The sequence below is a fragment of the Ursus maritimus genome, unplaced genomic scaffold (genome assembly GCF_017311325.1).
Source record: "Ursus maritimus isolate PB19 unplaced genomic scaffold, ASM1731132v1 scaffold_12, whole genome shotgun sequence".
NCBI classification, from domain to species: Eukaryota; Metazoa; Chordata; class Mammalia; order Carnivora; family Ursidae; genus Ursus; species Ursus maritimus.
Genome location: NW_024423564.1, coordinates 40,211,398 through 40,237,035, shown reverse-complemented (window position 1 = coordinate 40,237,035; position 25,638 = coordinate 40,211,398). Strand labels below are relative to the sequence as shown.

General features: G+C 34.9%; 1 protein-coding gene across 4 annotated transcripts in view; it reads left to right on the top strand.

Moving 5' to 3' along the window:
* The window catches only part of NEXN (nexilin F-actin binding protein), a 48,744-nt gene that overhangs the window by 15,768 nt on the left and 7,338 nt on the right, over nt 1–25,638 (top strand). For 3 of the 4 annotated variants that reach the window (XM_040627117.1, XM_040627115.1, XM_040627118.1), the window contains 9 exons: nt 7,844–7,922; nt 9,701–9,779; nt 9,866–10,014; nt 14,990–15,031; nt 16,229–16,426; nt 16,540–16,716; nt 18,554–18,742; nt 22,860–23,057; nt 25,261–25,482. In XM_040627117.1, the coding sequence (XP_040483051.1) occupies nt 7,896–7,922; nt 9,701–9,779; nt 9,866–10,014; nt 14,990–15,031; nt 16,229–16,426; nt 16,540–16,716; nt 18,554–18,742; nt 22,860–23,057; nt 25,261–25,482 (1,281 nt within the window). In that variant the 5' untranslated portion in view covers nt 7,844–7,895. The remainder of the gene's footprint in view (nt 1–7,843; nt 7,923–9,700; nt 9,780–9,865; nt 10,015–14,989; nt 15,032–16,228; nt 16,427–16,539; nt 16,717–18,553; nt 18,743–22,859; nt 23,058–25,260; nt 25,483–25,638) is intronic. The other variant, XM_040627119.1, reaches the window with a different exon arrangement.

Genomic DNA, 25,638 nt, shown 5'->3' with positions numbered 1-25,638 from the left:
AAGCTGTGATCATTTACATATTAAGCAGCTGTTATTTAGTCCAAGACATGGTCCCCAGTTGGCTGATATATGAGAGGTAGGCAGTTTGGACAGAGTTGCGGGTCATTGTGCCCTCCTGGGAGGAGGGGCCAGAGGATTTAGGACATCGTGGAGTGAGGATGGAGAGAGGGTGGTAGGACACAGAAAGGAGAAGATTTAAGGAAACTGAAAACGTTCAGCTGCAGTTTAGAGAGCATAATGATCCATTCCTTGACTAAATGTCAGGACTGTTGGACTCCCTTCCACAGGAACTTCCTTGATGAACTAATTTATGGTTCAGTGTTGAGATTCACTAACATGTGTGACATTCAGGTAGTTTTTGAACATTTCAGAGTCCATGTCATGACTTTGTTGGAATCACATATACTTCAAAAATCCCTCATAAAACCAAAATTCTCCATCCTTATATAATTAAAAGTGAATTTGTTTAGCATAGGACTGTTAAATAATGTTCTGTTAGATAAATTCAGAAGCCTTCTGGACTCTTGGCAATTCAGCAGAATGATGAGAGAGGTTGTTCCTTAAGAGAATGGCGGATGTGTGAATATTGTTACTGGATTTTTTCACTATCATTAATTACAAGAGGACTGCTAACTTGCATGTTGCTGACTTGGGCACTTTTAAAATCAGAGGAAACAGTACCTGACTTTATCACATGTGAATGAATTCACTCAATGAATTCTAAACCACCACCAGCTGAATTAACTGCTTTTCATTCAGTAAATAACCTAACTCTGGGATCTCCTTAACTCCAAGCAATTCTAAGAGAATAACTGCTAGCACATATCAATTTAAAAGAAAATAAACCTGCTTAAGTAAAAGCTGTGCTCACATGGGGAAAAACCAGCACCATGTTGTACTGCCAGTTGCCAGCTCAAGACTACAAATTCATTAAATGGAGAGAATACTTTCAGTCATTTCTTTTGAGATTCCAGTATATTTCTACTGCTCAGAATTATGGTTCTCAAATAATTTGGCCACACTAGTAGGTTAAGCCTTCTAAGCCGGTTGGTATTTCTCCCCCTCCCCCAGACAGGCCAGTTGTATGCTTTTTTGGCATCAGCATAATACAGTGGGTAAGACTGCAGACTCTGTAGTCAGATTGCCTGTCTTTATCCTGTGTCCACCACTCATTAGCTGTGTGGTCCTGGACAAGTTACTTAACTCTCAGGTGTCCCATCTGTAACAATTTACAGACTTCAGACCTATTAGATTTTCAAACCTATTAGATAAACTCAAAGATATTATTCTTGTCTTAATATTTTAAGAACTTTAAAACTACCGGGCTTGGAAATTTTGAGAGAGGGTTTGATAATAGTTTTTACCTTAGAGGGTTATTGAGGGGAGTGGATGATATAATGCTTGTTAAACACTTGGCATATTACCTGGCGTACAATAAAGGCTCTATAAATGTTAGCTTGGATTAATACCATCATTTTATTCATATGTGATCAAAGGATGTATTAGTGAGATAGTTTTGATAAGACAATACAACCAAGGACTGTGGAATAGAATCCTTTCTTGTGAAGTTAATGAACCAAACGTAGTCAAATTCATACCTTTAACTTTAACACAGAAAGACATCTGGGTTAGCAATTGGAATATAATGCTGTTTCTACCAGGCAGAGTCACACCTTTTAAAAATTTATAAAGGAATCCTGGGATGCCTGGGTGGCTCAGTCGGTTGAGCACCTGACTCTTGATTTTGGCTCAGGTGGTGAACTCAGGGTTGTGAGATCCAGCCCTGCATTGGGCTTTGCGCTCAGTGTGGAGTCTGCTTGTCCCTCTCCTTCTAAATAAATAAAATTTCTAAAAATAATTTTAAAAAATGTAAAGGGACCCTATAGATATTTGCCTGCTTGATTTTGAAACTTTTTCAAAACTATTTTTTTAAAACTAATTTTTTACAAACTGGTTTGTAATCTATACCTTAAAAGAGAAGTCTGTAAGACAAAAAGCCAGTAAACTTATTTTGCTACAACTTTTTTTATCCTCAAAATGCAGAACAGAGCAAACTCAGAAAAGGATCACTTGCTTATATTTTATTAAAAAAAGTTAAAGTTAGTACTATTCAAATTTTCAGAGACTTTCAAAATGAGAGCTCAGAATACTGAAATGATATTAAAAGACTATTTTAACTGGTTTTACTCATCCTAAATTTATAAATTAAATTTATTCTGCATCTATAAATAAGTCAAGATATAATTTGAAGATTTTTTAAAAATTAAATGAAGGTAGCTGATTCATTTATTCTCCAGGACTATTCTTGACAGGCTAATTTTTCCCCATCACCAAACCCACACAGTTTTCTTTCATTTCACCACACACACACACACACACACACACACACGTTTCCCGAAGTTCCCTCTGGCGAGTTAATTCAGCTAAATTTGTTAATCCCTATAATCCTATGTGAGATTGCTCAAATTTTTCTCATACCTTTGGTATTACTCTTTTAGATGACAAAAATGATTTATTGTGTGCTCACTGCAGGGAAATGTAGGTTGTTACTGAAGAGGGTAAAAAAAGTAGTGAGGGAGACCATGAGTAATGAAATTAATCAAAATTATGGGCACTTACTAATGTTAGGTATTCTAGAATTTTTCACATATGTTATTTAATCCTAACTAGGAAGCACAGAATTGAAATTTGGATTTAGGTGTGATCATCAAATTGTTGTAATCAAAGTATGAGATAATAAGGGCTCACCTGTATTGTTATGGAGGCAATGAAAATAGCGAAGTAATAATATGTGAAAAAATTTGAAAGAAACATTCACAAATCTTGACAATCTATCATAATTTAGGAGATCTAAAAGAAGAATGAACCAGAAATAACTCTAAGGTTTGAGAAGCTCTGAGAATGAAGGGTAAGTTTTATTGGTTATACAAGAAGAAATCTCTAATAGGTAACTCTAGGTATGACACAGTGACTTAGGTAAGAGCTCAGGACTAGAGCTACTTGTTATTTTTATCTCAGGCACACAGATTACTCACAAACCTTGGTGATGACACACAGTCACGCATGGCCTGCTTTTATTAGGAAAGTATTGTTAATAATAAGCACCCACAGGCGCACTGAACAACAAAAGTTAGGACTTTGTTAATAATTACATGGAATCATGTCCCATCCACCTCCATCATGTTGTCTTCTCCCAGAGAGAAAACTTTAGCCCCAAATGTCTTCACTGGAAAGTTCTTGCAGACATTTAAGGAAAAAATGGTATCAGTTGTACATGAGGGAGGTCTTACAGAAAATTAAGAGAAGAAATACTTCCCAACTCATTGTATGAGAACAGTATTACTCTGTTAACAAAAGCGGATGTTACAAAAAAATAAAACGACAGACCACTATCTCCCATAAACACGGATGCAAAACTTAACAAAATTTTATCAATTTGAATTTATCAGTATGTTAAACGGATAATGCATCATGACCAAATAAAGTTTATCCTAGGAATGTAAAAATTGATTTAACATTTGAAAATAATCTACAATAAAAATAAAAATCATATGATTATCTCAATAGATACAGAAAAAGCATTAGATTAAATCCAACATCCATTCCTGAAATTGCTCTTGCACAATAGGAATGGAAAGAAACTTAATCTCGTAGAGGCCATCTAAGAAAAATCTGTAGCTAAGTTCATATTTAATAGTAAAAGACTAAATGTGTTTCTCCTAAGATCAGAAACAAGGCAAAGATGTCTGCTCCCCCTACTTCTATTTGATTTTGTATTGAAGGTTCCGTAGCCAGTACAGTCAGACCAGAAAAAGAAATAAGACATCCATATTGGAATGGAAAAAGTAGAAATGTGTTCATAGATGATATAAAAGTCTATGTAGAAAATCTAGTGGAATCTACAAAAAAACTCCAGTGGTACTAATAAGTTACTTTAGCCGGGCAGCAGGATATAAGATGAGAATACAAAAATATGGGGCGCCTGGGTGGCGTAGTCGTTAAGCGTCTGCCTTCGGCTCGGGGTGTAATCCCGGCATTTCGGGATCGAGCCCCACATCGGGCTCCTCCGCTGGGAGCCTGCTTCTTCCTCTCCCACTCCCCTGCTGTGTTCCCTCTCTCACTGGCTGTCTCTCTGTCACATAAATAAATAAAATCTTTAAAAAAAAAGATTAGAATACAAAAGTAAATTATATTTCTAGGGGCACCTGGGTGGCTTAGTCACTTGAGTGTCTGCCTTCAGCTCAGGTTGTGATCACGGGCTCCCTGCTCAGCGGGAAGTCTGCTTCTGCCTCTCCCCCTGCCTCTCCCCACTTCCCCCCCGCACATGCTTGCTCGCTCTCTCTCTCAAATAAATAAATCTTTAAAAAATTATATTTCTATATACTAGCAACAAGTGATCATCAATTGAATTCTAAAAAATAACATCATTTAAAATAGCATCAACAAGTATGGAATTATTTACAGATAATCTCACAAAAATGTGGAAGACCTGCATCCTGGAAACAACAAAACATTTCTGAGAAAATTATAGAAGATGTAAATAAATGGAGAGTTATATAGATAGAGTAAAAAAATGGAAAATTCATGGATTAGAAGTCTCAAGATGTCATTACAGATTCAGTGCAGTCCCAATCAAAATCTCAGCAGGCATTTTACAGAAACTGATGACCTGATTCTAAAATTTATATGTGAATTCAAAGGACTTAGGATAGTCAAAACAAGTTTTAAAAAAGAAAATCGGAGTTAAACTAACTTTTTCAAGGCTCATTATAAAGTACACTAATCAGGCTCCTGGGTGGCTCACTCGGTTAAGTGTCTGACTCTTGATTTTAGCTCAGGTCATGATCTCAGGGCCCTGGGATTGACCCGTACATCGGGCTCCACTCAGCGCAGAGTCGGCTTGGGATTGTCTCTCTCCCTCTCCCTCTGCACCTCCTTCCCACTCAAGCTCTCTCTCTCTCTCAAATAAATAAAATCTTAAAAAAAAAAAAACACTAATCAAGACAGTGGCATGATGACTGTAGTTTAAAAAAAAAAAGAAGAAGAACTGTTCTTGGCATCAAGAGAGACAGACTGAATAGGGTCCAGAAATAGACCCACCCATGTATGGTCAGTAGGTTTTTGATGAAAGTGCAAGAAGCATTTCAGTGGAGAGAGGATACATTTTTGTAATAAGTGGTCCTGGAGAAATTGTTATCCACATGCAAAATATGAACTTTCGTCATATTAAAAAATCAACCCAAAATGGATCAAAGACCTGAATATAGAACCTAAAACTCTTGGAAGTAAATGTAGGTTAAATTCTTTGTGATTGTAGGTTAGGCCAGTACAACAAGAAAAGCATAAAGTATAAAAGGAAAATATGATAAAATGGACTTTCTCAAAATGAAGAACTATTGATCTTCAGAAGACGTTGTTAAGAAAATTAAAAGACAAAAGACTGGGAGAGTATCTTTTCAAATTATGCATGTGATATAGGTCTTGTATCCAGGATATATAAAGTACTTTCAGAACTTAATGGAAAATAGCACCTGAGTAGCTCAGTCAGTTAAGTGTCACACTTTTGATTTCAGCTCAGGTCATGATCTCAGGGTTGTGAGATCCGGCCCCATTCTCAGTGGGGAGTCATCTTGATATTCTCTTTGCCTCTTCCCCTGCCCTCCATCACTTGCTCACTCTCTGTCTCTAAAATAAATAAGTAGATCTTAAAAAAAAAAAAAAAAACTTAATGGAACATAACCCAGTAACAAAATGTGCAAAAGATTTGAACAGATACTCCCGTCAAGGAATATTTACAGGTAGAAAAGAAACATACAAAAAGATGTTCAATAGCATTAGTTATTAGGGAAATGTAAATTAAAGCCATAGTGTGATGTCACAACACACCTTTAGAATGTCTAAAATTAAGACGACCATACCAAGTGTTGGTGAAGATGTAGAGAAACTGTAACTCTCGTACACTATTGGTGGAAAGATAAAACGGTACAGCCACTTAGAAAACAGTTTGGCAGTTTCTTAAGGAGTTATACATCTACCATAAGGTGTAGCCATTATACTTTACCTACTGGAGAAATAAAAAAAGTATGTTCACACGAAGACTTGTATGTGAATATTCATAGCAACTTTCTGTGTAATAGTAACTGTAAACAACCCAAATATCCATCAACAGATGGTTAACAAATTGTGGGATAGTCCTACAATGGAATAATATTCAGTACTAAAAAGGAATGAACTATTGATATATGTAACAACATGGATGAATCTCAAAAATAATTATGCTGGGTAAAGAAGCCTGACAAAAGAGTACATACGATCCGATTTCATTTATAGAAAATTTAATCTACAGGGACCAAAAGCGTACCTGCCTGGGGACGGGGGTGGGAAAAGCAAGGAAAGGAGGGAGTTAAGGGGTCTGAGAACACTTTTGTGGGTAATGTATATATTATCTTGATTGTGGTGATCGTGTCACAGATACACACAAATGTGAACTTCCCAAACTGTGCACTTTTTAAAAGTGTAGTTTATTGTATGTCAATTAGTAAAGCTGTTAAAACATTTTTTTAAAGATTTTTATTTATGATTTTGAGATAGAGTGAGAGCGAGAGCACGGGCCAGGAGGCAGAGGGAGAGGGAGAAGCAGGCGCCCCACTGTGTAGGGAGCCTGACACAGGGTTTGATCCTGGGACAATGGGATCATGACCTGAGCCGAAGGCAGACATTTAACTGATTGAGCCATTCAGGTGCCCCAACTGTTAAAATTTTTTTAAGTCAATGGATAAAATTCTAAAAATTACTCCATTCAGAAGTAGGCAGGGGAAGAGTAATAGAGGAAGAAGAAAAGAGGCAAACAGAAACAAATAGTAAAATGGTAGACTTAAGTCCATTCATATAAATAATTACATTAAATGTTAATGGACAAACCACTGTAATTAAAAGATATTACGAGGATTGATTTTTTTCAAAAAAGCAAGGTCCAGTTATATACTGTGTCCAAGAGAGGTACTTTACATATAAAGATGTAGGTTGAAAGTACATAATGGCTAGAAAATTATATACATCATGCAGACTAAACTTAAGAAAGTTGGTGTGGCTATTTTAATATCAGGTAAGTTCAAGACAATGGGATCAAAAGGAAATTTCATACTGATGGAGTCAATTCAAAAAGAAGCTATCATAATGCATATGCACTTAAAAGAGCTTGAAATTACATGAAAAAAAATGACAGGAAGAAATCCACATAGTTGAAGACTGTTAGAAGAGCTAGGCCACACAAAAAAATTAGTAAAGACACAGAAGATCTAAATAGCACAATCAACTACCCTGACCTAGTTGATATTTATAGAATAATATACCCAGTAACTGCAGAATACAAATTCTTTGCAAGTGTACTTGATACTTGTACTTGACCAAGCTGTTCTGGATCATAAATTTACAATGATCTTTTTTTCTTTTAAAGATTTATTTATTTGAGAGAGAGCGCATGAGCAGGGGGAGGGGCAGAGGGAGAAAAGCTCAAGCAGACTCCATGCTGAGCACGGAGCCCGTCACAGGACTTGATCTCACGACCCTGAGATCATGACCTGAGGTGAAATCAAGAGTTGGACAGTCAACCAGCTGAGCCACCCAGATGCCCCTATAAGGATCTCTTAATACCATGTGCCTTGTACATTCTATACCCTGAATTTTGGGAAACGGAGCTGAAGGTTATCACAGTTTATTACTTGCCTGGATTGTGTCAGTATTTTTTGAGGAGCAGTTAACATGTTTTTGTTTACGAAAATACACAGCAGATTAAGAATTAAGTCATTAAAAATTATTACTCAATTCTAACATACTTTTTCAGGTGCAAAAATATACAAAGCTCCAAAATCATCCGGAGACCGCATACAGCAAACATGAATGATATTTCCCAAAAGGCTGAGGTAAGTCTCCAACGTTAAAAAAGAAAAAAAAATAGGAAACGTAGAGCTGCGGAAAGGCAGTTGCTTGGTGAAAAGGTGATAGTTCATAATGACATAGTGTCAGGATAGAAAATGTAAAAGCTAAAATTCACAGGCTGTTCTTGGGCCCAGTATTTTCATTTGGATTCTAATCATGGCAGCATAATTATTAAATTTGTGAATGATTGCGAAGTGGATGTGACGGCTAGCACCTTGAATAGAATTTTAATACCTTGATAAGTCTTAGAAGTTATTTTTTTGTATTAAAAAAGATCTGATGTATATCTTTAGGAGAAAGCAATAATTCACTCAGGTGAGGCTCCTTCTCAGCTACTTCTTCCAGCAGCTACAGTAAAACTTCTCTTTGCCTTTTTCTGGTTCTTGGCTGTAGTTACTGGGAGTTGTAGTGAGAAGAGTTCAGTTGCTGACACCCGACAATATGAAGTTTAAAAAAACCCTAACTGGCCAATGACACTATAAGACGATAATAAAATAGAGGCTGGGTATGCCACAGATTAATAAGTAATTTGCCATTATCACCAGGAGAAAACGGTTTGGTGTTCTGAGGCACCGAGGTTTTATTTACTGAAACTTTTTAGCGATCAGCTTAATTTTCAAAATGATGAAAATAATTGGCTTTCCTGGTTTTAGAGTGGAGGGAAATCTTCTCTCCAGTGTTTTACTAGATTCCTCCTTTCCTGGGAAGCTCTTTTGCTGCCTTAGAGTTCAACCGACTTGGAACGATACAGCCTTTTTACACATTTTTAATGTTGGTTTACAGAAATTCTAGACGGGCAGTACGGCAGTACTAACAACCTCTGAATCGCTTGTATGTAAAGACCCTGGCACACCTCAGCCGCACGTGGAATAAAGGACTGCCCTTCAGTTTTATTCATATTTGATAGGGAAACGAGCAAGAGTGATCTATGAATTAGGCTTTAAACTTAAAAGCCTAAACTTTTGCTTTGTTTTCACCTTCACCTAATTTATTGAAATTAGTCCTGGTATCTTTTAAGAGATGTCAAATCTGAATCTTTAATAATGGTGTAGGAAGAGAAAGTATATTGTTTTCAATTAGAATCCAGTACTCAATATTTATATTTTACTAGCCTTAAGCTTCAGTGAAACACCCCTACAAAATGGAACTTCTTTATATTAATGAAGTTTTTATTCATATTTTCTAAAATTTATTTTTCATACTTAGACTTTAGAAAGTAATCAGATTATGATTGTATAAATGTTACAAACTTGTTTCTATTTTCTGTTTCAATAAGTATTTCTATATTGCTTATTCTGATCTGTCTTTACCTGATTTCTTCCTATCTTTTTTTTTTTTAACTTTCTTCTCTTTATTTTCTTCTAACGAAGATTCTGCTTTCTTCATCTAAACCTGTCCCAAAAACCTATGTGCCAAAACTTGGCAAGGGTGATGTAAAGGATAAGTTTGAAGCCATGCAGAGAGCCAGGGAAGAAAGAAATCAAAGGAGATCTAGAGATGAAAAACAAAGAAGAAAAGAACAATATATTAGAGAGAGAGAATGGAACAGGAGAAAGCAGGAGGTTATTTTATTTTATTTTATTCTTGTGCAAAATTCATTTTCATCTTTTTAATTTACACTTTATTATTCACATTAACTATATTTTATATTAACTATAATTAAAATATTTTTTTGTGTTTATAAGTTAATTTCAAACTCTGTATATAATATAATTTAGTCTAAATTTTGGACATGTTCATATTAATTTATTTAATCATTTAGATTAAAGAAATGCTTGCTTCTGATGATGAGGAAGAGGTATCTTCAAAAGTAGAAAAGGCTTATGTCCCAAAGCTAACAGGTAAGAAATTTCAGAGGTAACTTGTAAATGAAATTGCAAGAAAGGGAAGTGTAGCGAAATATCAAACATGTTTCTTATGTTCTTAGGTACTGTTAAAGGTAGATTTGCTGAAATGGAGAAACAAAGGCAAGAGGAGCAAAGAAAGAGGACAGAGGAGGAACGAAGACGCAGAATTGAGCAGGATATGTTAGAGAAGAGGAAGATACAACGTGAATTAGCAAAAAGGGCTGAGCAGGTATACACTAAATATTAAATTGGTATTTGCTTCAGAAACTAATTGTACAGGGTAAAATTAATCAGTACAATGCCTAATTAAAATATTTTAATGTAACATTAACTTATTAAATAGCAGTTAACTTGAAAACAAGATCTACTTTAAGTACAGATATTTATTTTCAAATGCCTAGAAGGATAAGGGCAGAATGTAGTTATTTTAAGGTTGAATGTTGAGATAACTGTTGTTATATACCATCTTGTCATTCAGTACGTATTCCTTACCCGGTCCACATTTCTTGTTTTTCCTGACATGTTACAGGGTTTTACAGAGATGTAAGGCAGTTTCATATAAAATATCCACAATATGCTGGTCTTCCAATAGTAATGAATAAATACTTGTTGGTTATAATTACACAATAAGGCATAATTAAGATACCTTCCTATTTAAGAATTTGAAACAAATCACGTTTTATTTTACAATGGTGTTATTAGCTAGCTTACTAACTTTTTTTGTTTTTTGGTTTTTTCTTTTTTAAAGATTTTATTTACTTGTCAGAGAAAAAGAGAACGCACAAGCAGGGGGAGTGGTAGGCAGAGGGAGAAGCAGGCTCCCCACTGAGCAAGGAGCCTGATGCAGGGGCTCCATGTGGGGCTCAGTCCCAGGACTCTGGGATCATGACCTGAGGCCGAAGGCAAATGTCTGCTCAACTGACTGAGCCACCCAGGCGTCCCAGCTTTGTTTTTTAAGTTGCTGGTAGGAAAGGGGAGAAATGTGCGACAGCTCTTTCTTTCAGATAGCCATTACTGATGCCCATAGCCGCAGGGGACAAATTAGAGGGGAGAAAAAAATTATGACGATTTTGTATAGTCTCTTTAATGAATTTAGAATTCTCATATATTTTAGCTTAAAGCATGAGAACTAAGAGGTTGGTAAGTATTTTTAAAATACCCAAGAATCTGGGGGCACCTGGGTGGCTTAGTCGCTTAAGTGTCTGCCTTCAGCTTGGGTCATAATCCTGGGGTCCTGGGATGGAGCTCCCCATCTGGCTTCCTGCTCCATGAGGAGCCTGCTTCTCCCTCTCCCTCTCCCTGACACTCCCCCTGTGTGTTCTCTCTCTCTGTCAAATATATAAACTATTTTAATTAAAAAACCCTCAAGAATCTGATCTAATTTCCGGAAAAAGCTAATCTCTCAAAATGATTGATTATAATGACAAAGAAACGTGAAGTTCCAATAGTCATAATCTTATTTTATTAAGAATTGATCAGTTCACAAGATTTCTTTCATGCATTGATATTTTACATTATAAATTATCTGTAGTCATAGACTTGAAAAGATGACAGTGATATTGTTTATGTACTTAACCTAGTTTGTAAGATCAAAAGAGATGGTCAGTGTATTGAGCTTATTGAGATGGTACTTATCTCCTAGAGTTGTTAGTAAGATTATATGAGGGGCGCCTGGATGGCTCAGTCAGTTAAGTGTCCAACTCTTGGTTTCAGCTCAGGTCATGATCTCAGGGTCCTGAGATTGAGCCCTGTGTCAGGCTCCCCACTCAGTGGAGAGTCTGCTTTCCCTCTTTCTCTCCCTCTGTCCTCACCCCCCTCAAGCATGTGTGCCCTCTGTCTCTCTCAAATAAATAAATCTTAAAAAAAAGTAAAAGATTATATGAGTTAATAAATACAAAGCACTTAGAACAATGTAAGTAGGCTGTAAATGTTTCACCTAAATAATAGTACATATAGATAAAATGTCATGAAACCATGTTAGCTTCTCGTCCATCTCTTTTATCATTAACAAATTAACATAGTCTTCACAGTATAAAACCATTTTTATTGTGAAATTGTACTTGGCTCTTTTTTTTTTTGTACTTGACTCTTTTTTGCCTAATCTTTAAGTGCCATAAACCTATTTGCTACGCTCCTTCCAGTTTCTTACCTTTCTAAAGAGAAAAATGACAAAGAAGGCAAAGCATATGCCATACTTAAATGTCAAAGACATTTATTTACCCAGACTTTGCATATAACTTTCTGTGGCACAAATAGCCACTTGTATAGTGGCATATAATGACATATGCCAGATGAATTATAGAAAAGAATTGGAATTTCCTATATTTTATCACTTTGTACCTCTTTATCTAAAGAAAGGATGGCATGTACTTTATCTCTGCCATCTCCAGTCATCAAAGATGAGAATTCATTTTGCAATGAAATTTCACCCAGGAGTACAAATATAATAAGTACTACAGATTTTATATTGTAAATATTAAAATATATTAGCATATGTAATTATATTTATAATATACATTATAAAAGAAGGTAATAAATGATAAAATAAATAATTAATAAGGTATTTGACAACAAACAGTGGGTATGTGCATGGGGTTAGTCTACTTATTTTAAGTCTATACTTTTTCAAAAAGCACTAACTAGACTCATGAGATTTTAAGACCCATTACAACCCCAAGAACTGAATATGTAGGCCGTGATTTCTCACAGAAAAACTGGGTGTGTGTTGAAGAGGTGAGTTTGAATAGGATGAAGACATGAGATGCTAAGAGAGAGGAAGACAAGGTATCATGAAAACAACAACAACAACAACATAACACTTCTTTAGTAACTCCAGAAACTACATGGCAGGATGCCATAGAGTCCTGGTTAATGAAAATTTTGGCCTTATTACATTATTTGAGAATATGTAGGTAGAGCAAAATAAACTGTTAATAGTAATTTTATCTTACAAATATGGAAAGCCCAATTTTAAAATTTAAGTACATTTTCTGCTCAAGTCTAATAAAATTGAATCTTTGAATTTAAGAAGTATGACATAGGTAATCAAGAAAAGTCTTAATGTTGGGGCGTCTGGGTGGCTCAGTTGGTGGAGCATGTGACTTGATCTTGGGGTTGTTGGTTTGAGCCCCACAACCAAGAAAGAAAAAGCCTTAACATTAATTTGAAAAACCCACTTGTACAACGCCATATTCAAGAATGCTTGAGAAGGGATTCCTGAGTCAGGAGGATAAGTACCAGATTCTAGGGTCTTATGATGAATTAAAAATGGGTAAACTTTGTATACTGGATGTTAGAATCAAAGATCAATAAAATTTGGGGGAGAGTCTTAGTATAATCTGGTTATCTTTGAGGATACTCTGATGGGCAAGGTTAACATCTGTCAGCTTACAAAACGAGAACTTATTGGTAGGGGACTGGGATGTTGCAAATAAAGGGGACAAAAGAAAGTTGCTCTGGGAAGGAGTAAAAGAAATAGTTGGGAAGCAGCTCTTCAATGGTAGCTTCTGAGAGCCAACACTGTAACGGAACTGAACGTCTCAGTTCTCTGTGAATATACTGACACCACGGCCACTCAGACAAATTCACCTTCTTTGTTTATTGAAACCCAATGGAAACAAAATTCTGTCTTCTGTTAAAGTTTTGATAACGGCTTAAAATGAGCAAAGAAGAAAGCACACAACAAAACAAAAAACACTCCAAATATAATTTATTATCTTACCATAAGCTAATAAAAATCTGAGGTTTTAGCAGCAAGTAAAAGAAATTTGGGGTTAAGAAATTTAGAATTTATCTTTCCTGTACTTTCAGTGTCTGGCTTCTCACCATATCTCCTAAAACTTTTTATTGAGAGACAAATGCGACTTGCCAAGGAGTTGTTCGCATTCTTTGGAAGGGAAATACTTTTTTTTTTTTAAGTTTATTTATTTATTTAAAGTAATCTCTACACTCAGTGTGGGGCTTGAACTCATGACCCTGAGATCAAGTGTCATATGTTCTTCCAACAGAACCAGTCAGGTGCCCTTGAAGAGAAATAATTTCGTAATTATTTTATTATAGCTTAAAATTTTTCTTAGTACAATACATCATTCAATAAAACCTTCACCATTTACAGTGTAAATATTATCAGTGTAATATATAATTGTGCAAAAAAATTATTCTAAACAAAACTTAATAAAATTATTAAAATGTAAAATAGATTTATTTTTAATAAATTATTCAGAATTTATCTTTCAAGAAATTTGGTATCTTAATAAAATGTATTAATTCTCCTATGACAGAGAATATAGAAAAGGAAAGTGAAATGATGAAGAACAGGGACTTAGCCAGTCCAGTTCCTATTACGACCCAGGGTACAACAGAATTCCATTAGCCTGCATAAGGAAGAAACTACTTCCAGACTCCTTCACTGATATTAAAAATCATGTTTAAACAATGAACAGTAAATGTTTACTTTCTAACTTCTCCCATTTTCCCATTGCTTATGTTTCCTTTTCCTGAGATCTCTAACATTGCATTATTTAAATCACCTATCTTCTTTCTCATTTCTGTTTGTTACATACATTAGCCTGCCCCTCAAGCTACCCTAATGGTGTTTCTTATGAGTAATGTCCAAGTTGAGACCCCTTCTATTGAATGAGGGCCTTTCCTTCCTAGATGTGGTCAAAATAGAGAGTAAAAAATTGTGTCTACCAGAATTCTTTCCCCTTCTAAACTAGCCATGTGAAAGCTAGTGCACTGCACTGTATTACTGTGTCAGTTATATTTTTGCCATATATTTATATTGCACAATATTTGAACACTAATGTAGGTTTTACTTTGGGGCAGAGACAGAGAATGGAGAAATTTATCTCAGTTTAAATTGGTAATTTAATTAATAATTGCTACTTGTAAGCTTACAGCAGGTCATAAGAGTTTGGTACATTTTTCAAATTCCAGAATTACAAAGGTAGGCTTTATCTTAATTTTTTTCTTAATATATTCCCTAGATATTGATTTTGATGTCAAATACAAAAACTAATATAAGGTTTAATCTCCACTTAAAAGGACATAATAGGCCAATTTGGAGAAACATAAAAATATTTCAAAATTATAAATTTGAAATTTTACCATAAGTCACAGCTAAATTACTTTTCAATTGTATATTTAAAAGCAGAAAGCAGAAATTCAATGTAATGTAATGATATGAAATTCTCATTCAATAGATTGAGGACATAAACAATACGGGAACTGAATCAACACCAGAGGTAAATGGACATTTCCTTTAACGAAACATCACCTAAAATTATCTGATTCACAAGTAATCTTTTAATTAAAAAATTAAAAGCATTTTTACTTTTATTATAATTATAGCAACAGCAACAAAAAGGACAAAAGTATTTTGCAAAAGCAAGATCATACTTTTGCACTTTCAAACAGTAGCTTAGTGTCTTAAAAGTATGAAAAAAAAAGTATGTTTTTGCTTTCATGGTTAGAGACGCAAGTCTCAGTTTAAGATACTGATCCAAGACTACGTATTTCTTGAACTGTTACTAATAGTCAAGATTGTTGAAAGCTAACATTTTTAAAAAGCAGGGTTTTTTTCATCATTTGTCTTCTCTCCTCAGAGTTCTTGATAGTTTGTTTTATCACGTATTAGTAGAAAGTACAGTGTTGAGTACCATGAAGGAATGTTCAACAGCCACAAAAATTTTAGTTAATCCCTTTTTATCTAACAAAGAAAGTTAAACATCAGTCAATTTGATGGTGTGCCTAAAACGATAGCCACATAAATTGGAAGCAGTTTTATTTTAAGGGCACGTGTTAACGTATTATAACTTGCTTTCTTTTTGAAAAAATTTCAGAGGTAACAACAGATTATGTAATAGAACTAACTGAATTTTAAAAACAACAAGTTTAAGAATATTTTACTAGGACCAAATGCCAGTGAGTATTGTCTATAAGTGTTTTATAAATAACTTGGAAATACTGTTTGTTTTTCCTCACTAAATAATAGTTTTGTTACGTATTTAAAAACTTGTATGGAGAAAAAAGCCCTACGGAGAGACTTTTTGTGTGTGTTTAAACTGAATCTATCCACCATCAAATTGATTCCGAGTACACTCACATGCACCTCACTTTTTGTGGAACTAGTGCACGGACAGCTAAATTCAGATGATGTCATGCGGTTTTAGCCAAACAGCTGTATTAACACCACCTTCCAGGAAAGAAGATGCTCCTTGAACCTGAAGCAATGGATTTCAGTTAAATTAACTCCATGTACAATGAATCCAGAGAAAGAACTGTTGAATAGAAATGTTTAATATATATATATATATATAAATTTTTGTTCTTCGTAACATTGATGGCAATGTAATGAAATTCACCAGTACTGGAGGTAAAGTCCCATGAAAGCTGAATTTTGGTTAGCAAGAAATATGCTAATTATCTATTTTATAAATTAGGAAGGAGATGATTCACTACTTGTAACAGTGGTACCTGTCAAATCACACAAAACTTCTGGAAAGATAAAAAAGAATTTTGAGGATCTAGAGAAAGAACGAGAAGAAAAAGAAAGGGTCAAGTATGAGGAAGATAAAAGAATAAGATACGAAGAACAACGGCGATCTCTCAAGGAAGCGAAGTGTCTCTCATTGGTCATGGTAATTTTTATTTTTAGTTTTTATTTTTATTTTTTTTAGGAACAAATCAAAGCAGTTAAGTTACCAGCATTTCCTTTTATGATTAACAGATGTGTTTTCACAATGTTTCTTAGGATGATGAACTAGAAAGCGAGGCAAAAAAAGAATCACTTTCTCCTGGAAAATTGAAACTAACTTTTGAAGAATTGGAAAGACAAAGACAAGAAAACCGAAGGAGGCAAGCTGAAGAGGAAGCAAGACAACGTTTGGAAGAAGAGAAGCGTGCTTTTGAAGAAGCAAGGCGGCAAATGGTAAAACAAACAAATATATATATATAACATATTTTTAAACATAAATCATATATGTATTTTGTAAAGATTTTATTTTTAAGTAATCTCTACACTCAACGTGGGGCTTGAACCCACAACCCTGAGATCAAGAGTTGCACATTCCACCAACTGAACCAGCAGGTGCCCCTATAACGTATATATTTATATATAATGACATTATATATAATATATAACCTATAAATTATATTTTATATATAAGTTTATAAATGTTATATATATAACATTTCATATTAGGGAAGGAAGCTGGCTTTAGATAAAATTCATTCTTATGAATTCAAAAAGATTGTCTATATAAAAGGGTCTGATTTTGAAACTACATATTTCCTATATAAAATGTGTCTGTATTCTTTTTTAGTTTCCCTTTATGGGACACTTTACCTCATATGCTTTAAATTTTTATTTTTATATTATAAATTATCATAAATATGTAAAATAATTAGTCAGTGAACCTGGTTTCTCTTTATCTGTTAGTTCAGCCTGCAGTGTATTTAATGACAGGGTACGGTACACGCACACTTTCAAGTCTAATCATATGTGTACACTTAGTTTTAGTCCCGTTTTTCAAATATTTGAACATATCAAAATAAATTTACTTTGGAATATGCTGTTTGTCATCTACACAGATGTAGATGTGTGTGTGTGTGTGTGTGTATCTATATCTATATATGTATAGAGTGTGTGTATATACGTAGGTGTATATATAAGTATATATAGGTATAGAGTGTAGTGGTTAAGAGCATAGCTTCTGGAACCACATGGCCTGGATTCACATATCTACTGTTTATTAAGTGTGTAACCAGAGACAAGTTATTTAACCCCTCTATGTCTTAGTTTCCTTATTTGTAAAATGGTGAAAATAATTGTGTGTACTTAAGTTGTTAGTTAATACAGAAAGCAGTTAAAGTAATGTCTGGCATGTAATAAGTGCTATAACACAAATGTTAACTGTTATTATATTAATAACTATCCATAAAAAATAAAATTGAAATAAGAAAATACTGATTCCAAGTCTCATTATAAAAATTTTTAAAATTTTAATGGACTATCTATAATTTTTTTACAAGTTTGAGAATTTCTTGATCAACTTGCATTAATGATGTTCTAAGGGCTGTATCTACAAAAGTTAAGTTCTCTAGACATTTGTTTGAAAATGTTAACTATTTTTGGGTAATTATAATTGCATAATACGTACACACTTTAGCTGTCCGTGGTGGTCAGTTTCGTGGAAGAAATAAGTAAAATATCAATCAAATCATAAACTTCAATAAATAATATTTAACTGTAATTTTAATTATAAAATCATAAAATTTGAATTTTATAAAAAATAGTTTCAGGTAACCTTTTACCTGATTAGTATAAGGAAAAGTACCATAGTTCATAGTAAAATATCCATGAAAATTACAAAATGAGAACTTTATTTTACTACAAAAGAGACTCTCTATAGGTATACTTGAAGCATAGAAAGTATACACACACACATTTTATGTTTTGTTCTGGGAGAGTTAATATTTAATAGAACTCTTAATGACCCCTTAAATTTTTTCCAACACTCCCTTTATTTAAAAATTTGACTTTCTTGGGAACTGTTATTTAACTTGAGTACATCTTTATTTGGAATTTCTCCAAATTTGAATACTTTATCAGATAAGACATTATAAAGGAAGGGAATTTTGGTCAAGTATATTAAGGGCAAGAAAATACTTGTGTGTGAGGTGACTGATTCTGTGCCTTTTAATTGATAATTCATTCCTGCCTTTGATGAATCTCAGTTCTTAGTAATGAGTTGTTTCTTGGTTAGGTAAATGAAGAGGAGAAAAACCAAGACACAGAAAAAATTTTAAAAGGGTACCGCCCTGGTAAACTCAAACTCAGTTTTGAAGAGATAGAAAGACAAAGGAGAGAAGATGAAAAAAGGAAAGCGGAAGAAGAAGCCAGGAGGAGAATAGAGGAAGAAAAGAAGGCATTTGCTGAAGCAAGGAGAAGCATGGTAAGATAGAATGTAACTGGAGAATGCCATTAGGATTCAGCTCTTTTAAAAGTATGTTAAGAGGGGTTGCCTGGCTGGCTCAGTCAGTAGAGTATGCAACTCTTGGGGTTGTGAGTTCGAGCCCCATGTTGGGTGTAGAGATTACTTTAGAAGTTTTTAAAATTTGGGGTGCCTGGGTGGTGCAGTTGGTTAAGCATCCAACTCTTGGTTTTGGCTCAGGTTGTGATCTCGGGGTCTTGAAATCAAGCCCTGTGTCAGGCTCCACGCTCTCAGCACAGAGTGTTTGAGAGTTCCTCCCTCTGCTCCTTCCTCCTGTACTTACACACACACTCTCCCTCTCAAATAAACAAACCTTAAATTTTTTTTGATTAAAAAAATAGAGTATGTTAAGAATAATAATTAAACTTTGGAGAATATTAATTCTGGAATCTGTCAAAAGTAGGGACAGCAAATAAGCTATAAAGTCTCCTATGGCGTTAACACCAGTCAGTTAAAGGTGTTTGCTTTAGTGTGATGTTGAGAAGGCTCTGATTAAGTTGCCATGCCTGGCTTAGAGGATTGAATATTACCTTCCTTCTCTGGGAAGGCATGTTTTCCAGACGTTATCTAAGCAGGAAGTTTCCTGCTCTACCTTTCCTTCCATTCTCTCCATTCTTCTTTCCCTTCCCATGTTTCCTCCTTCCCTTTCTCCCTCCCTCATTCCTTCCTTTCCTTCTTTCACTTCACCTTCCATCCCATCCAGTACATATTAAATGACCAAAGCCATTTAATCACAATTATTTAATTCTCCAAAGCACTCACCCATCACTTCGGGATATTGCTACCAAACTTAATTCCGTCACAAAGTTACACCCCCTATACCACTTTAATGTTTGTAAAATGTACAGTTATCTCACAAACTATTTTCAAGCAAGTTGACCTGTAAATGCTGCATCTCCTTCTTGAAACATTTTTAAGTAGTCTCCACACCCATCATGGGGCTTGAACTTACAACCTGAAGATCAAGAGTTGCAGCCTCTACCAATTGAGCCAGCCAGGCATTCCCCCTCTTCTTGAAACATTTTAATTGGCTTCAGTGATATCATGACTTGGTTTTCTTCCTATGTCTGGGGGAGCTTCAGGCACATATATCCATGTGTTTATTTGGCTTCATCACCCATCCAGATGCTCATATCAGAAAGTTGGGAGGCTTAAAGAGTTCCACCTTCTCATTCATGCCTCACATCCAGTCATTCACGAAGTCTCATTCGTTCTACCTTCTAAATCACTCTAAAAATCGATCAGTTTCCTCCTCATTTCACTGTCATTGTTATCCCTTCCTTCGGTCACCTATGTCCTCCCAGGTCACAGTTATCTCTAGCCTCAAACCAACTCCTATTTAACTTGTTTTCTTGCCTATAATCCATTCTTCTTTGTAAAGACAAGAGTGAGCTTTCTCACTGTCTCCTCCTTTTTTTCTTTTTTTTAAAGATTTTATTTATTTATTTGACAGAGAGAGAGACAGCCAGCGAGAGAGGGAACACAAGCAGGGGGAGTGGGAGAGGAAGAAGCAGGCTCCTAGCGGAGGAGCCTGATGTGGGGCTCGATCCCAGAGCACCGGGATCACGCCCTGAGCCGAAGGCAGACGCTTAATGACTGTGCCACCCAGGCGTCCCTCCTCCTCTTTTTTTCAAGTAAATTTGTGTTACTATTTTGCTTAAAAATTTTCCACTTCCCTTAAGCAAAAATCTAAAATTTTTTTAAATCTAAAAATTTTTTTAAAGAATTTCTTTATCATATTACCCTAGTATATTTTTCCTGTTTCATTTCTTCATCCTTAATTGGCCATCTTTGGTTCTGGACATACTAAATTTCTCTAAATTTCTTCAAAATACGGTGCTCTCTGGACCATCCATCCAATCCATCTCTGGACCTTTATAAATGCTGAATGAAACACATCCCTCTTTCCATTCCCTGTGCTCTGCTGTCTCCTATTCATATTTTCCGTTTCTCTGGGAAGCCTTTCCTGAGAACACAAGTTCCAAAGACGTGTTCCTTCTATGCATTCTTACAGCATTTAGTACTCCTCTGGCATGCACTAACGCCGTATTGTTGTTGCTTACAGCTGTCGTTCTCAGGCTGAGACTGTTCGTCAGGCACATGGCACAAAGCATTCTAGCATAAAAAATTTACTGTAAATGTTTGTGGAGTATATTAAAACTATCTTTTTAAAAAATAACTAACTTGTTCAGTAAACTCTACCCCGACATGGGGCTTGAACCGACAACCCCAAGATCAAGAGTTACAGCTCTACTAACTGAGCCCTCCAGGTGCTCCTTTAAAACTATCTTGTGTGTATTACTAGGTAATCCTTGATTCACAGATGACTTCTACACAGAAACCCCATAAACATTGCGAAGGCACTTAATTTTTGGAGAATAAGCAAGTTCAGAAGTGATAGACAAGAAGTAGCTGTGAATATCGGGAGATCTAATCCCAGGGGCCGATTTTTAGGCTGAAGCTGCCATTATTCACTGGTAGAAAATGCAGAGAAGGAAAACTGCATTCAACTGAAACTCTAGTTTCCTAGAGATATTTCTATATCAGGAGAGAGAAACTTTTTCCTTCATTTATGTTATTTTCTTATCCAGGTCCACATTTTAATTTTGTATTACAGCTCAGTTAGCTCTTATATTAATAATAATTTCTGGCAATCTTTGGATTGTAAGACCATATAAACATTGTTTCTGAGTTGAATTTATTCTTTGGTAAAGCCTGTCTTATACAAAACTTGGAACAAATAAATAATTACCCTTTGCCTTCTTATTACCCTATGTCTTCTCTAGCCATGGGGTCATAATTCAGGCCCGAGGTTTATTTTCTACTTTCAGGGGACAGAAAAACAGAATTAGGTAATTGCTTTTAATGGTAAAATGTATTCCAAGTCAGTGATTTGAAAAGCAAAGTTTCTATTTGCAATTTAGGGACTGCCTTCATTACAGGGTATAATAATAATAAAACTGCCATTAGGAGCTTACTATTGGGTATCAGGCGCACTGCTAAGTGTTCCCAAACTTTTATTTGATTCTCATGACGACTATATGAAAAGTCACAGATAGGGAAACTCACAGAGGCCTGGTAACTTGTCCAAGGTCACAACTTAATGGCAGTTAGACATGTAATTCATGAAATTACAAAAAGATAGTCTAAATCATTATTTATAATTTTATTAGACTTTTGAAGTTTTGAATCCCACCTTTGCCACTTAATATTTGTGTTGACTTTGGAAAAGTTACTTTTCAGTGCCTCAGTTTCTCATCTATAAAATAGAGGATATTAATAATATCTACTTTATAGGATTATAGGATTAAATAAGACAATACATGTAAAGTGCTTAGAATTTTACATGGCAGCTGTTTAGTATTAACTATTTAATTAGCTGGACAGTAAATAAATTAGTACAAAAAATTACAGCATTAGGAATGATTTTTACCTGATTATGAAAGAATCATAATGGTTTATCTGATTCATTCAGACAAAACCATGATTTAATGGAAATGCTCTATTTTAATTAGCAGAATGGAAATTAATTTTTATTTTACTTTATTTTATTTTATTTTATTTTATTTTATTTTTAAGATTTTACTTGGAGAGATATAGCGAGAGGGAGCACAAGCAGGGAGGAGAGGGAGAAGCAGTTTTCCTGCGAGCAGAGAGCCCGATGGAGGGCTCGATCCCAGGACCCTGAGATCATGACCTGACCGAAGGCAGACGCTTATCTGACTGAGCCACCTAGGCACCCTGGAAATTCATTTTAATTCAATTAAAAGTGCTCTTGGTATCAGAAAATCTTAATATCTAATTCAAATTACTCATAATACAAATTCAAAGGATTTCTTCGTGTTCACTGAAGAACAGATGGTCACCATTTCCTCTGTAACCATAAAATACTTTAGTCTTATATTTTCTAGTAATTTCTCCCTTGTTTATTGTTTACTTTTGAAGAGATTTAAGTCTCCAAATTTTTAGTTCAGTGTGAAATGTTTCCACTCAAGTGATCACAGTTTCTACAAAAAAAAATTTTCTTTTTTAGTTTGTGTAATTTTGGCAAAAGTAATGAAAGAATTATTTTAAATAGGTAGTAGATGACGACTTCCCAGAGATGTATAAAACAATTTCTCAAGAATCTCTTACACCGGGAAAACTGGAAATTAATTTTGAAGAATTATTAAAACAAAAAATGGAAGAAGAAAAACGACGAACAGAGGAGGAAAGGAAGCATAAGTTAGAGATGGAAAAACAGGAATTTGAACAACTGAGACAAGAAATGGGAGAGGTGAGATTTTAAGAAATACCCACTTACATTCTCCAAATACCAACATAAGTATTTTACATGTAGTATCTTACAATAACTAATAGAAACATCAGTTTGGCAAGTCTTTGAATCATTTTATTTTACTCGATTAGAAGATAGAACTCTCATGATAAATATCTTAATATGATTTCTCTAGTATTGAAGTGAATTAAATAAATACATAAATATATATCTACATAAATATAGATTATACAGGGCATGCAACTTGTGCCCTCACAGGACCCTAGGCTCAGACAGGCCATGCATAAGATTTAATGTTCTAAGGTTGCCATCTTGATTTTTAATTTAAAAATTTAAAGTAAAATTTAAAAATTAAAATTTAATTAAAACTGTAATCATCTTATCTTTGAATTTTGTGTTTAAAGTGAAAGCTGGACAGTGGAGCATGTGCTAGACTTTTAGAGCTGTGGCTCACTCAAACTTCCTGCTGTCCCCTGCCTCTCTGTGGTGCATTCTCAGCCCTTTTCCCACCTCCTGATGCCCCAAGGCCCTGTCTAAATGTTTCCTTCCCACAGCTGCCACTATTCAACTGGGTGGCCAGTTGTGTAGGCAGAAGAGGAAAGATAGATAAAGGGGGCCAGCATTCTCTGTCAGCCTCGGCCTCTGATGGGGGGGGGGGCTCTTGGCAACAACATAAACAAGGTCGGGGATCAGCACACAGGCCCATGACTTGGGGGGAAACGAGCAGTGGTTGTCCCAGACTCAAACTGGCTTGACATGGCATGTTTGGCAGGCAACTTGTGGGGACCTCTTGCCAACTCCTGATGTAGGAACTGAAGGGATCCTATGCAGAGGTTGCAATCTCTTAGAAGTTGCCTCTTTTGTCATGGGTCGGGGCAATGGGCCTGTGGGGATATTTACTTCCTTGCCCCAGACAACCAAGAGACTATAAATACTATATAAATATATAGGTAATAACAAAATATCATGAATATGCTGTAGGAAAATATTCCAAGGTCTAGTCTTAAAATTTTTAAAAATGTAATAGCATTTATTTTATAAAGGATGCCGAAAATGAATTGTCTAGAAAAGCTTCTAAATTGTATTTATATTAGTTCAATCATTAATTTTGACCAGAATGATTTGGGAACCAACGATATGAGGTACATAACAAATTTGTTAGGTTTCTGGTATTTTAGGAGTTGTCTGTTTTCACACACAGAGACTAAAAAGTGAAGGTAGTATAAAGGAATAAGTTCTTTTTTCTTCTTTGGTTGAACCAAGAGATTAAGCCTCATGTCATATCATCTACTGTGATCCCACCCCTCCTCACCTTCATTCCCCCTCCCTAGTTACCCCGTCCCCACACCTAGAACTCTAGGTCTTCTCCAGGAAAAGTATACCAGGAATAACTGCATTATTATTATTATTTTTTTTTACCACTTCATATAGTGAGATTAGGGTTTAGTGTAAGAAGTATACAAAGAACTAGTAGTAAATTCTGAGAAGCCAAGAGAAACAGGAATAAAAAAGTATTTAAGATAAAATGGTTTAAAGAATTGGAGCCCAGTTTTGGTGGACTCTTTTTCTCTTTCTTGGCAGAATTTAAAACTGAGAATAGAAATGATATGTGTCAAATGTAGGGATTTTGCCAGACTATTGTAGAAAGGCTTCACTGAGTTAACCTGAGTATTAAGAGTGTTATTTAACTTTATTAGACTATCATGAAAACAAAGACAGGAGGAATTTTAGGATACTCTGGCTCTATATAGAGATTAAAAAAAAAAAATCATATCCAGGAGGCTAAGTGACAAGGCAAAAGGCCACACGGTATCAAAGTCAGAACTGGAACTTATATCTGACTCCCAGCCCACTATTCTTACAATTACAGTTCTTCATCTTCCCCTAAACATGGATTTTCCTGTGGTGCTTAGAAAAAGCTAATCTTGGTATGCATATTTTAGTTTTAGGAGGTTATAATGAAATATTAAATGAAGTTTTGAGCCATATTCCATAATGAAATAATATTTTAAATAAGAGTTATCTGAAGTCTTAAATTTGTAGCATTACTTTTAATCAGTAAATTTAGGCATTGCACTTAGGGAGCAGGTTATTTAAGCTTTATTTTTGGCTTCAAATAAGAAATGAACACTTTTTGGATGGTCTATTGTACAAACTTAATTTTCTGGTATTTAATATATAAAAATCTTATTTTTTTTTGAAGGAAGAGGAAGAACATGAAACCTTTGAATTGAGTAGGGAATATGAAGAATTAATCAAATTGAAAAGAAGTGGTTCTATTCAAGCCAAAAATCTAAAAAGCAAGTTTGAAAAGATTGGACAATTGTCTGAAAAAGAAATACAGAAAAAGATAGAAGAAGAACGAGCAAAAAGGAGAGCAATTGACCTCGAAATTAAAGAGCGAGAAGCAGAAAACTTTCATGAGGTATACTACATTTAATAGTTACGGTACAGTAATTATGATGAACTTAACAGAAATATAACATTGACTTTGAAATAAGTTTTGGTACTTACAATTAACCATAGGTATATGATAATCTGAGAATTAAATAGCAAAAGGACATTAAGATCTTTTTTTTTT